Source organism: Nomascus leucogenys, chromosome 12, assembly GCF_006542625.1.
Source record: "Nomascus leucogenys isolate Asia chromosome 12, Asia_NLE_v1, whole genome shotgun sequence".
NCBI lineage: Eukaryota > Metazoa > Chordata > Mammalia > Primates > Hylobatidae > Nomascus > Nomascus leucogenys.
This window is the reverse complement of record NC_044392.1, coordinates 98,037,794-98,050,812: the sequence shown is the minus strand read 5'-3', so window position 1 is coordinate 98,050,812 and position 13,019 is coordinate 98,037,794. Positions and strand designations below refer to the sequence as shown.

The window sequence follows — 13,019 nt, the reverse complement described above, 5'->3', positions numbered from 1 at the left end:
CCAGTACTATGTTGAATAAAATTGGTGAAAGTGGGTGTCCTTGTTTTGTTCCAGAAGTCAGAAAAAAGACTTGCAATTTTTACTCCCATAGTATTATTTAGTTGTGGGTTTGTAATGTATGTCCCTTATTGTTTTGAGGTGTGTTCCTTCTACACCCAGTTTGTTGGGAGTTTTTGTCATAAAGGAATGTTGAATTTTGTCAAATGCTTTTTCGGCATCTATTGAAATGATCACATGGTTTTTGTCCTTGATTCTGTTAATATGACATATCATATTTATTGATTTGCATATGTTATATCATTCTGGCATCCCTGGGATGAATTCTGTGTAATCATGGTGAATGATCTTTTCAGTGTGTTGTTGTATTTGGTTTGCTAATATTTTGTTGAGTTCTTAATTTATGTTTAGAAGGAATATTGGCCTGTAGTTTTCTTTATTTTTTGTTTCATAGTCTGGTTTTGATATCAGGGTAATACTAGCCTCATAGAATGAGTTTGGAAGTATTCCCTCCTCTGTAATTAATTGAAATAATTTGAGTAGACTTGCTGTTCATTCTTTAAAAATATCTGGTATAATTCAGCAGTGAAGTCATCAGGTACTGGCTTTTCTTCTCTTTTTCTTTTTCTTTCTTTTCTTTTTTTTTTTTTTTTTTTTTTTTTTGTGACAGGATCTTGCTCTGTTGCCTAGACTGGAGTGTGGTGGCACAATCCCAGCCCACTGCTTACTTGACCTCCTGGCTCAAGCAATCCTCTTACCTCAGCTTCCCAAATAGCTGAGACCACAGGTACACACCACCACATCTGGCTAATTTTTATTTATTTTTTTTTTTGCAGAGATACAGGTCTCCCTATATTGTGGAGTTTTCTTTGATGGGAGATTTTTCATTATTACTTCAATCTTATTATTCATTATAGGTCTATTCTTGTTTTCTATTTCTTCATGCTTCAATCTTGGTAAGTTGTATGTCTCCAGGAATTTCTTTCTTTCTTTTAGGTTTTCCAATTTGTTGGCATATAGTTGTTTACAATAGTCTCTCGTGATGCTTTGTATTTCTGTGGTATCAGTTGTTATGTCTCCTTTTTCATTTCTGATTTTATTTGGATCTTCTCTCTTTTTAGTTGGTCTAAAGATTTGTTTGTCTTTTGTATTTATTTTAGTTTCAACTTCATTTGTTTCTGCTTTGATCTCTATTATTTCTTTTCTTCTACCAATTTTAGGTTTGGCTTGTTTTTGCTTTCCTAGCTTTGAGAAGTACCACGTTAGGTTTTTTTTTTTTTTAAGGTTTCTACTTTTTTGTTGTAGGTGTTTATTGCTGTAAACGTTTCTCTTAGCAATATGTTGCTGTAGGTCATAGATTTTAGTATGTTGTGTATTTTTTTCAAGAATTTTTAAATTTTTCTTTTTAATATCTTTATTGAACCATTGATTGTTCAGGGGCATGTTGTTTATTTTCCATGTGTTTATATATATATAGTTTCCAAAAGTTCATTCTGTTATTGATTTCTAGTTTTATTCCATTGTGGAATAAAATATACTTCATAGGATTTCGACATTTTTGAATTTATTGACACTTGTTTTGTGGCCTAATGTATTGTTTATCCTGGAGAATGTTTCATGTGATGATGAGAAGAATTTGTTTTCTGCAGCAGTTGGATGAAATGTTCTGCAAATGTCAGTGAGGTCCAAGCAGTCTAGAGTGAAGTTTAATTTCAGTGTTTAATTGTCGATTTTCTGTTTGGATGATCTGGCCATTACTGAGAATGGAATGTTGAAGACCCCTCTACTAGTATTGTATTGCAGTCTATATCTCTCTTTATATCTATGAATTTTTGCTCTATATATTTGGATGGTCCAGTGTTGGGTGAATATATATTTATAATTGTTATGTCCTCTTGCTGAATTGACCCTTTTATTATTATAGAATAACATTCTTTGTCTCTTTTTACAGTCTTTGACTTGAAGTCTGTCTTATCTGATATAAACATAGCTACTCCTGCTCTTTTTTGGTTTTTATTTATCTGGAATATCTTCTTCCATCCCTTTACTTTTAGTCTAGTATGACTTTGTAGGTGAAGTGAGTTTCTAGTTAACATGATATAGTTAGGTCTTATTTTATTATTTTTATTTTTTTGAGGCAGAGTTTTGCTCTGTCACCCAGGCTGGAGTACAGTGGCTTGATCTCAGTTCACTGCAACCTCCACCTCCCAGGTTCAAGTGATTCTTCTGCCTCAGCCTCCCAAGTAGCTGGGATTACAGGCACCCACCTGCACACCCAGCTAATTTTTGTATTTCTAGTAGAGACGGAGTTTCACCATGTTGTCCACGCTGGTCTTGAACTCCTGTTTTTTTAGGTCTTGTTTTTTTTAATCCATTTAGGCACTCTTATGTCTTTTAATTGGAGAATTTAGGACATTTACATTCAATACTATTACTGATAAAGACTTACCGCTACCATTTTGTTACTTGTTATCTGGTTGTTTTGTAAATGCTCTCTTTCTTTCTTCCTTTTTGATTAAGTAATTTTTTCTGGCAGTATGTTTTAATTCATTGCTTTATATTTTTAATATATATATTATAGGTTTTTAATTTATGATTATCATGAGGCTTATAAAATATTTTATAGCTATAACACATTTTAAACAGATAACTACTTAGTTTTGACCATAGAAAGAAGAAAAGTAACAAATAATGGAAAAACTGAAACACTCTGTACTTTAACTTCATTCCCCTGACATTTTGATTTTTTCTTGTCTCAATTTACACCTTCTTATATTGTCTATTTCTTTACAGGTTTCTGTAGTTACTATTTTTATAAATGTGTCTTTTCTTTTTTTTTTTTTTTTTGAGATTGAGTCTCACTCTGTCTCCCAGGCTGGAGTGCAGTGGCGCAATCTCGGCTCACTGCAAGCTCCGCCTCCCGGGTTCACACCATTCTCCTGCCTCAGCCTCCTGAGTAGCTGGGACTACAGGTGCCCGCCACCATGCCCAGCTAATAAATGTGTCTTATAGTCTTTATGTTAGAGATATGAGTAGATTACACATCACATTTTTAGTATTAGAGTATTCTGAATTTATGTACTTACACTTAAACTTCAAGTTTGTTTGTTTGTCTTTTGCATGTTAGCATTCTTTCCTTTCAGATTTAAGAGCTCCCGTTAACGTTTCTTATAATATGGGTCTAGTAATTATGCATTTCCTCAGCTTTTGTTTGTCTGGAAAAGACTTTTTCTCTCCTTCATGTTTGAAGGAAAGTTTTTCTAGGTATAGTATTCTCAGTTTGCAGTTTTTTTTCCCTTCAGCACTTTGAATCTGTTATTCCACTCCCTCCTGATCTATATGGTTTTTGTTGAGAAGTCTGTTGCCAGATGAATTGGAGCTGCTTTATATGTTATTTGCTTCTTTTCTGTTGCTGCTTTTAGGATTCTCTTTGTACTTGACCTTTGAGAGTTTGATTATTATATCATTTGGCTTGTCTTATTTGGGATGAATATATTTGGTGTTCTGTGACCTCTTGTACCTAGATATTAACATATTTCTCTAGGTTTAGTAGGTTTTCCATTATTATTTCTTTAAATAGGCATTCTACTCTTTGCTCTTTCTCAATTCTCTCTTGAACACCAGTGAATCTTACATTTGTTCCTTCAAGGTGTATATATATATATATATATATATCTTTCAGCCTCTCTTTATTCCTTTCATTCTGTTTTTTTTCCCTCTGACTATATCTTGGCTTCCTGCAACCTCCTCTTCTTGGATTCAAGTATTTCTCATGCCTCAGCTACCCAAGTAGCTGGAATTACAGGCATGTGCCACCGTGCCTGGCTAATTTTTTTAGTGAGACGGGGTTTCACCATGTTGGCCAGGCTGGTCTCTAACTCCTAGGCTTAAGTGATCTGCCTGCCTCAGTCTCCCAAAGTGCTGGTATTATAGGCATGAGCCACATTGCCTGGCTAATCTCACTGATTCTTTCTTCTGCTTGATCTGTTTCTTTTTTGGAGAGCCTCTGTACTTTTTTTAAGTTCAACAAATGTATTTCTCAGTTCCAGGGTTTCAAATCCGTTTGCCATTTGATTTTTTAAAACTTTCATCTGTTTTTTTTTTTTTTTTTTTTTTTTTTGAGACACAGTCTGGCTCTGTCACCCAGGCTGGAGTGCAGTGTTGCGATCTCAGCTCACTGCAACCTCCGCCTCCTGGGTTCAAGCAATTCTGCTGCCTCAGCATCCTGTGTAGCTGGGATTACAGGCGTGCACCACCATGCCTGGATAACTTTTGTATTTTTAGTGAGATGGGGTTTCACTGTGTTGGCCAGGCTGGTCTCAAACTCCTGACCTCAAATGATCTGCCCACCTTGGCCTTCCAAAGTATTGGGATTACAGGCGTGAGCCAATGTGCCTGGCCAAACTTTAATCTCTTTGTTAAATTTCTCTGATAAATTTATCAGTTGCTTTTTCTGTGCTGTTTTGGAGTTCATGAATTTTCTTAAAACTGCTATTTTGAGTTCTTGATCTGAGAGCTGACGTATCACCATCTCACCACGATGTTGATCACCAGCTCCTTGCTTTGTTCGTTTGGAGAAGTCGTAGTTTCCTGTTTGCTGTTGTTCCTTGTGGACATATATCTATGTTTTTGCAATGAAGGATCAGTTTATCTTCACTGTCTCGCTTGTTGGACTTTCTAGGTTGTATGTTTGCTTAGAAGTACTTTGCAATTGTCTGTGATTCCCCTTAATCCTAGATTGCTGCCTCATTTTCAGCACTAGATGGCACCTTAAGCCCAGAATTTCCTCAGCTCTGGCAAATGTTTGCAGTACTGCCCATCTCAGATGGTAGGGTTCTTAGAGGGGATACCTCAGCCGTGTGGAAAGGCTGGCTAGGGGTTTATACCCAGATGACCTGTGGCATCTGCTTCCTCTAGCATGGTGCTGTTGAACAGCCACACTGATTTGGTGTCTTCTTTGACTGAAATGAAGAGTAGTTTTACAGGCTGGAGTTTCTAATTCCACTCCCCTCTTTGTCTCTAGCTGCCCTCAGGCAGTTTTCTCCCTCCAGGCACTAGTGGTGCTTCCTGTGGGTTTAGGCAGGAATGATTTTTCTGCAAGGGAACCCAGGATGGTGGGGAAGCTGGCTATCCACCTCAATCTCACTTTTTCCAGAGTAGAACAAATGAGACTGGGAGGAATTTTCTGTGCATGACGCCTGGCAGATTGGGGCAGGGGCATTGCAGATAGAGAACTTTCTTTTTATTGTCTGCTCAGCTTTTCACTGCTCTGCCTCCCAACTATCATTTCAGCCTCAGATTTGGCTTCTAAGATGTTGCTGGTGTTAATCTGTGCTCCAGATATTTGCTTTTGGTTCTCTGTCGGGAGAGCAAAGGCAGATTGCTTCTACTCTGCCATTTTGTTGATATCCAGAATTGTTTTTTTTTTATTTTATTTTTGTTTTTAGTATATACTGTAAGTGCTGGGATACACGTGCAGAATGTGCAGGTTTGTTACATAGGTATACATGTGCCATGGTGGTTTGCTGCACCCATCAACCCGTCATCTAGGTTTTAAGTCCCGCATGCATTAGATATTTGTCCTAATGCTATCCCTCCCTTTGCCCCCCACCCCCTCCCCCCGCCGACAGGCCATGGTATGTGATGAGAATTGTATTTTTTTCTTTTTATTTATTACCTAGCTTCTTTTACGATAACTCTTTTGAAACAGTTTCACTCTTCCTGAACTCTCAATCACTTCACTTTCTACAGATAATCTGCCTACTACTTTTTAACAAATGTGAGGTCATCTTGATGAGTTCTTGAACCTTCCCTCCTTCAAAATTTTGTTTTGAATATTTCTGTTTTTCTTCCATGTCTCTTGCATCTTATCTCAGAGGAAGAGACTGACTTTCAGACAGAAGGTTAACTTTTCTACCATTTAAAAAAAAACTCCACTAAGGTATTATTACTTCTCAGTTCCCTTTATTCTCTTTTGCATCTTTAATATTTTCATCACAGGCTTTTCCTTTTTCTATGAGTATGCTTAGATTTCTCCCCTAAAATTCTGCCTGTTTAATTTTCAAACTATTATTTCATTTTCTTTTTACTGCAAACTTATCAAAAGTAACGTATGCTTGCTTCTTTCATTTCTCATGTTTAAACTGAGTCTTATTGTCATCATTCTCCCCAAAGTTTTCTCTCAAATACCAACTGATTATAAAACAATTTGTCCTTCTTTTCACTTCTGATCTTCCATGATCTCTCTATGGCACTTGACACTACCCTTGTTTTCTCTTTTCTTAATTCTGCCCTTTCTTGGCTATGTGGAATTATTCTCTCCTGGATGTTTTCATTCTCCTACCTGTTTGATTGCTTCTTCAGTCCCTTCTTCACTAGTACTTTTTCTTTTCTTTTCTTTTCTTTCTTTTATTTTTTGAAACAAGGTCTCACTATGTTGCCCAGGCTGGTTTTTAACAAACTCCTGGGCTCAAGCATTCCACCCGCCTCTTCCTCCCAAAGTGCTGGGATTATAGGCATGAACCACCGCACCCAGCCATCATCATTACTTTTTCTTTTTCCACTTACTAAATATAAAAGTTTCTAAGATTTTTGCCCTTGTTTCTTTTCTTTTTAAAATCTGCACTTGGTGATCTCATCTTTTCTCACAGCATCCATCATCATTTCTGTTCAACTCTGAATCTATATATTTTTCTCCATATTTCTCCTACATATCTTAATCTATGTTTAAAAGCCAAAGTTAAATTTATCATCTTCTAAAAAAAATCTCATCTCTTCACCTTTAAGTCTCCCAGTGACCCGCCAAAGTCATATATGGATCCTTCCTCTTAATCACCTGTCATTAGGACTATGCAGTAAATTCTCTCTCTTTTTCAATCTATTTATATACACTTCTACCAGATTGTCTGCTAATGCATCGTTTGTATTATGTAGTTTGCCTACTCAGAAACTTTTAATGATTTATTACAAAGTAAAGCTGAACTCCTTTGTCTAGTGTAAAAAGTCCTCTGTAATTCTCAAAATATATTTTAGAATTACCTGCATTAGAATTGCCTGAGATATAGGGTACCATACTAGATTGTCAAGGATCTCCTGTGGCTGAGGGATTTGCTTTCTTAACCAGTCTTTACGTGACTGTAAAGCTTGTTGGCTTCTGCTTTATGATTTTCCTTTGTTTTCTACACCAACCTTACATAATATCACTTAGTTTCACATAATCTACATTTCTGCAATTTCAATCTTATAAATTAAATTACTGTCATTACTACATTAAATTACTTGCCATTTCATCATATTGACCTGATTGTGTACCATGCTTTCAAATGTACCTGCTCTAACTGTTTCCTCTGTGGAATACCCTCTCTTCTAGGCTCTTTTATCTATCAGGATTAATTTCAATACTCCATCCTGTTCAAGCTTTTCTTGGCCTGAGCTGGAAGTGAGTTGCCCTTCCTCTGAGTATTTTATGGCTGTTTTATGGGACTTTTCATGATTATCGTAATCAGTTGCTTATAAACAAGCCTTTTTTTTTTTAACCATTAAGACTGTAAGCTCCTTGAGTTCTGTTATCATGTGAGGTTTACATTTTTATATCCCCCATAGATATACAAACGTAAGCTTAGAGGCCTGGAACATAGATGATAGTAGATATTCAATAACTTTTTAAAAATAATAGACTAATTGATAATTGATCTGTGTACCAAATAGATAGATGGGTGAATATATGATAATCTTATTCTATCTCATAAAATCTTACTCATTTTTCCTATAGTGAAAAGTAAAAAAAAGCTGGAGTTGTTTGCTATTATGAGTTGAAGGGATTATATTTCAGGGAAACTCACTAAGACTTTCCATAAAAAGTTAAGATTAAAAATGCTGATTCCTCTATCTAGTTCAGGCAAAGAGGTGAAATAAGAATTTTCTAGGTATATTTGTAGTCCTGAAGTTCTATTCAAGACCAAGCATCTAAAGGACTTCTACATTCCTGTTTTAATATTATTTCTTGGGTATCCCGAAGTTTAGTTTATTAAAAATTAAGGCATAATTTTAAATAGCTATTCATATTATTTATTTTTAAAATGTAATTTACCCCTCAGGCAGTATTTTCTCTTAGACTCCAGCAGTTTCTATATATGTACTCTCTTTAGGGGCAAGCAATTTTCTGATGGCCCATTCTGTGTACCAGTTTATCTGTTGGGGAATTAAAGTAGGAGATAGCAGAGTAGTACTCTTTGGCATCATTTAAAAGTATATTACCACATAGCAATGAACAATGCTGTTTTCCCATACCTTTTTAATGAGAAAGTGTTTGTAGAACCTATCTCTGGTGGATTTTCTATTACTTTTTGGTATTATGTTGAGAAATCTGACCTATTTAGCATAATTTTTTTCATTGAAAAGTGATTTTCAAGAACATAAGATCTGTGATAAAGTAGCAAATACTCAGAAGAAATTATGTTCTTTCAAATACAATATTTCTTTTATTTCTTCTTGTATATTCTTTCCTTGTTGGAGGAAACTGATTTATTCAAAGGAATTAGTTAACCTTTGAGTTCCATATGTCTATGGAAGGAGATAGAATATTGCCAACGTGTGGTTTAAATAAAAATTATAGTATTCGTATATATAGATTTTTTTTTTTCAATGACAGCAAAACCAAAGGAGTTCCCCTGAGATGGAAAGACAGAGAGCTGTGTACTATCTAGCCACTAGGCTTGTTCAAACTGCTCGAAACTCTCAATTGGATCCAGACAGTTTACGAATATATTTAAGTAACCTCAAGAAAAAGTACAAAGAAGATTTTCCCAGGACTGAACAAGTTCCAGGAAAGACTGAAGAATAATAACAATTCTAATGTAATAATATATCTTAATTCAAGGAACCTAGAATTTATTTTTCTCCTTAGAGATAAGGAAAATAATATTTGCCAAATTTCATATTTTAATTGAAAATTATATTATATTAACATCACAATTGTCATCTATATATTCTATGTGAAAAATATTTATTATAACTTAACAAATGAGAACTACTTAAAGGAATGGTTTTTATGTTAGGAAAAAATACAATACACCACTTTTTTCTCACAAAAATTCACATTATTAAGACCTAAGTTCATTTATACTTACAAGTTATAGTTTAAAATATTATTGTAAATACTCTAGTTTAATGAACACCTTTCTTTTTAGGTCTGGAAACTTTTTTGAGCCTTTCTTTTACATTCTATTCTGAAGTAATAATGCCCTATAACTCAACAATTTATTAATCAGTACCCCCACATTCCAACACTGCAGGGTTCTGAAGTTCATCAGAGTAATTTTGGAATCACGCTGCTAAGTGAGTAATCTCAGCATAAAGGCCTAACATAGACAAGTTATTCTTTTCTTGGACAACTAAGTGTCTGGAATTCAAGGTATACATTTGAAACATTTATTTAGTAAGCTACAGTATTCATAATAATTTGACTCCCCAATATTATTCACAGACCACTTAGGGCCATATTTTATTCTATAACATTTAATATTAATGTTTGCTGATTTTATTAAACTCTCAGCATTCTAAGTAAATATTAGTAGCCAAGTATATTGAAAAAGTTATAATTTAAATGATACACGTATTATTTTGGAAAAGTAAATGTAAATTATTTTTTGTTTTACATTCAATTCAATATATATTAAATGTCTTGTTAGATTACTTATATTCCCTATCGTCATGTTTTAGAAAAAATATCACAATATTTATATTTGACTATTAGCCATGTTTTAATTCACAGCCTCTGAAATGAATTCCATTTTGTGTGGTCATTTCTTTTTCTTTATATTTTTTCTTTTTGAGACAGAGTCTCGCTCTTGTCCCCCAGACTGGAGTGCAATGGCGCGATATCGACTCCCTGCAACCTCTGCTTCCCAGCTTCAAGTGATTCTACTGCCTTAGCCTCCTGAGTCGCTGGGACTACAAGCGCCCACCACCACACCTGGCTAATTTTTGTATTTTTGGTAGAGACGGGGTTTCATAATGTTGGCCAGGCTAGTCTCGAACTCCTGACCTCAGGTGATCCACCTGCCTCGGCCTCCCAAAGTGCTGGGATTACAGATGTGAGCCACTGCACCTGGCCTTATGTGGTCATTTCTAAAGGCAGTTAGGTAATTTAGGCTTGTGGCAAATTTCAAGAAGACACTGAGGAGGAAAAGGGCATGGCAGATTGTTTGGGGTGGCAGGAAAAAAAGGGAGGAAAGCAATAAAAGGTAGAAAGGGAATAGGCAGTGGGGAAAAAAACAGGCAAGCAGAGATGAGTGCAACATGTCAAATATGCTGAATATCATTGCCTCAAATACATTAACTTCTTTTTAGATTTAACCTCAATGTTATATTCCACCCAACTTTTAAGAAATTTTTCATCAATTAAAGCTTTTGATGCAAAAACCGCAGCCAAATGATTAATGCCTTTTATTTTAGAATTGAGATACTGAAATAAAAACAGGTTTATATCTTCTTAAAATTAAATTACTTTTTCTTAAACCATCTTATGTGTAGCAGAAACATATGAAAAACCAAATCAAATAAAGATATAATTATTATGTCATGGTGCTATAGAATGAAGGTGAATACTAGGGAGACAATCCATTTCTTAATTTTAAGATCTATTTGCTCTACTCTTGTGTTCCTCTTTGCCTTTGCCTTTTTCTAATATTATAGATCATTATCTCATAATCCAGTCTTTCAAGGTAAATGCCCATAATGTGTTAGCAAACTCCTTTAATTTCCACCACAAAGCCATTATTTTAGCCTGTTCCACCTTTCTCCTCATAGAATAAAATCCTACATAAGATAGTCTTTTTCAAGTTTAGGGGTAAAATATGGGGGCTGGGGGTGGAGAAGAAACAGCTTATTCTCATGCCTAGGAAGTAATGCATGTATTTTTACATTTACATTTGATAAAATTAATTTTTTTGGTGTACAGTCCTATGAATTTTAGTACATTTATGGATTCACATAACCACCAGCAAAATCAGGATACAGAACAGTCCCATCATTCCAAAAGACTTTCTTAGTGCTGTTCCTTTGTAGTCCAATCTTTCCCTGACCCTTAAACCCAGCAATCACAGGCCTGTTTTCTTTCCCTATAGTTTTGTTTTTTCCCAGAATGTCCAACAAAGGGAATCCATATAGCGTGTAACCTTTTGAGACTGGCTTTTTTTGCATAATGCGTTTGAAATTTATACATGTTGCTGTGCCTTTTTATTGCTGACAAGTATTTCATTGTTTATATGTGCCACAGTTTGTTGTCCTTTCATTCATTGAGGGACATTTGGGTTTTTAGTTCTTAGAGATTATGAATAAAGCTACCATAAACCTTCCTATACAGGGTTTTTGGGGAGTGTAAGTTTTCATTTATCTAAATTAAATAGGAGCAAAATAGCTGTGTCATATGTTAAGTGTATGTTTTATTTCATAAGAAGCTGCCAGACTTTTCCAGAGTGACTATACCACTTTTCATTCTCATCAGCTATGTGTGAGTTCCAGTTGCTCCTCATGTTCACTAGTACTTGGTATTGTCAGCTTTCTTTTCTTTTTTCAGTTGAGCCACTTTAATAGGTGTGCAGTGAGTAATGCTTTTTAAACAAATTTTAAAGCTATTCTGATAGTTTTTTAGCCAGAAGTGGTTTTATTTCTCTTTTTTCTATTTTTAACTGCTTTTAGCCTCTCTGATAGCACATTTTAAAATCTGTTCCTTCAAGCAAAAGTTTTAGAGTAAGTATTACTTTTAGAAAGCATCTAATTCAATAAATATTTTCTATGGACCAGGCAACATATTAGCTGTTAGAGGTACAAGAGATTGGGCATTTGACTTGAGAACCTTGGGTGTAATAAAGAGAAAAAAACACATATATTAGGATTGGAGCACCATGTGATAAGTGCCATAATAGAGGAATGTTTAAGGCAATGGAACCAAGAGTATGTAACCTTTGTCGGTCAAAGGGAATTTAGAGGATAAAATATATTGGGTTTTTAGGAAGGAAAAGGCATTTTGGATAGATGAGCATATGTTAAGTAAAGATATGTGAAACAGTAAGCAGCTTAGTTTAGCTAGAGGATACAGTGCATATGAGAGAGTGAAGCTAGGTGCTTTCTATCAGTTTCTCCTATAAACCACTGTGAGTTTTAAGGCATGTTTGCCCTTGGGGGATTGGCAAGGGATGGTGGTAGTAGTGATGGTGGTATAACGTAATTAGATTTGCATGTTAATAAGATCATCTGGGTGTTAGCATGAATGATTTTGAAATGGGCAGTTGAAACCAGAGTCAAGGAGTCCAAATAGTTTAAGAGACTATTTTAGTAGAGTTGATGAGGGTTAAAAGTAGAAGTGATGGGAACAGGACAGATGCGTGTGGGAGGAAAGAAGAGTTGAGTGGGCAGAGTGGCTGATGAGGGAGAGAAGACATTGATTTGAAAGATATCATGTCTTTTGAGGGAATATGGTTGGAGCTAGAGGTCATTATCCTCAGCAAATTAATGCAGGAACAGAAAACCAAACACCGCATGTTCTCACTTATAGTGGGAGCTAAATGATGAGAACACATGGACACATGGAGGGGAACAACACACACCAGGGCCTAGCAGAGGGTGGAGATGGAAGAGGGAGAGCATCAGCAAGAACAGCTAATGGATGCTGGTCTTAATACCTAGCTGATGGGATGACCTGTGCAGCAAACCACCATGGCACACATTTACCTGTGTAACAATCCTGCACATCTTGCACATGTACCCCTGAACTTAAATGACAAAAAATGTTTTAAATGTGAAAACAACAAAAAAGATATGTTTGAGTGCTAACCCTCAGTACCTCAGAATGTGATGTTGTTTGGAAATAAGATTACTGAAAATGTAATCAGATAAGATATGACAGCTGTCTTTATAAGACCACATGAAGACAGAGGGGAACACCATATGAAGACAAAGGATTGAAGTAGTGCAGCTACAAGCCAAGGAAAGGAAACCACCAGAAGCTAGAATGAGGTAAG

At 35.5% G+C, this 13,019-nt stretch overlaps 1 protein-coding gene across 1 annotated transcript in view; it reads left to right on the top strand.

Moving 5' to 3' along the window:
• The window catches only part of MSH4 (mutS homolog 4), a 133,057-nt gene extending 123,867 nt beyond the window's left edge, over positions 1-9,190 (top strand). The window contains exon 20 of the mRNA XM_030823466.1: positions 8,648-9,190. Coding sequence (XP_030679326.1) covers positions 8,648-8,839 — 192 coding nt within the window. The 3' untranslated portion in view covers positions 8,840-9,190. The remainder of the gene's footprint in view (positions 1-8,647) is intronic.
• The last annotated feature ends 3,829 nt before the right edge of the window (positions 9,191-13,019 follow it).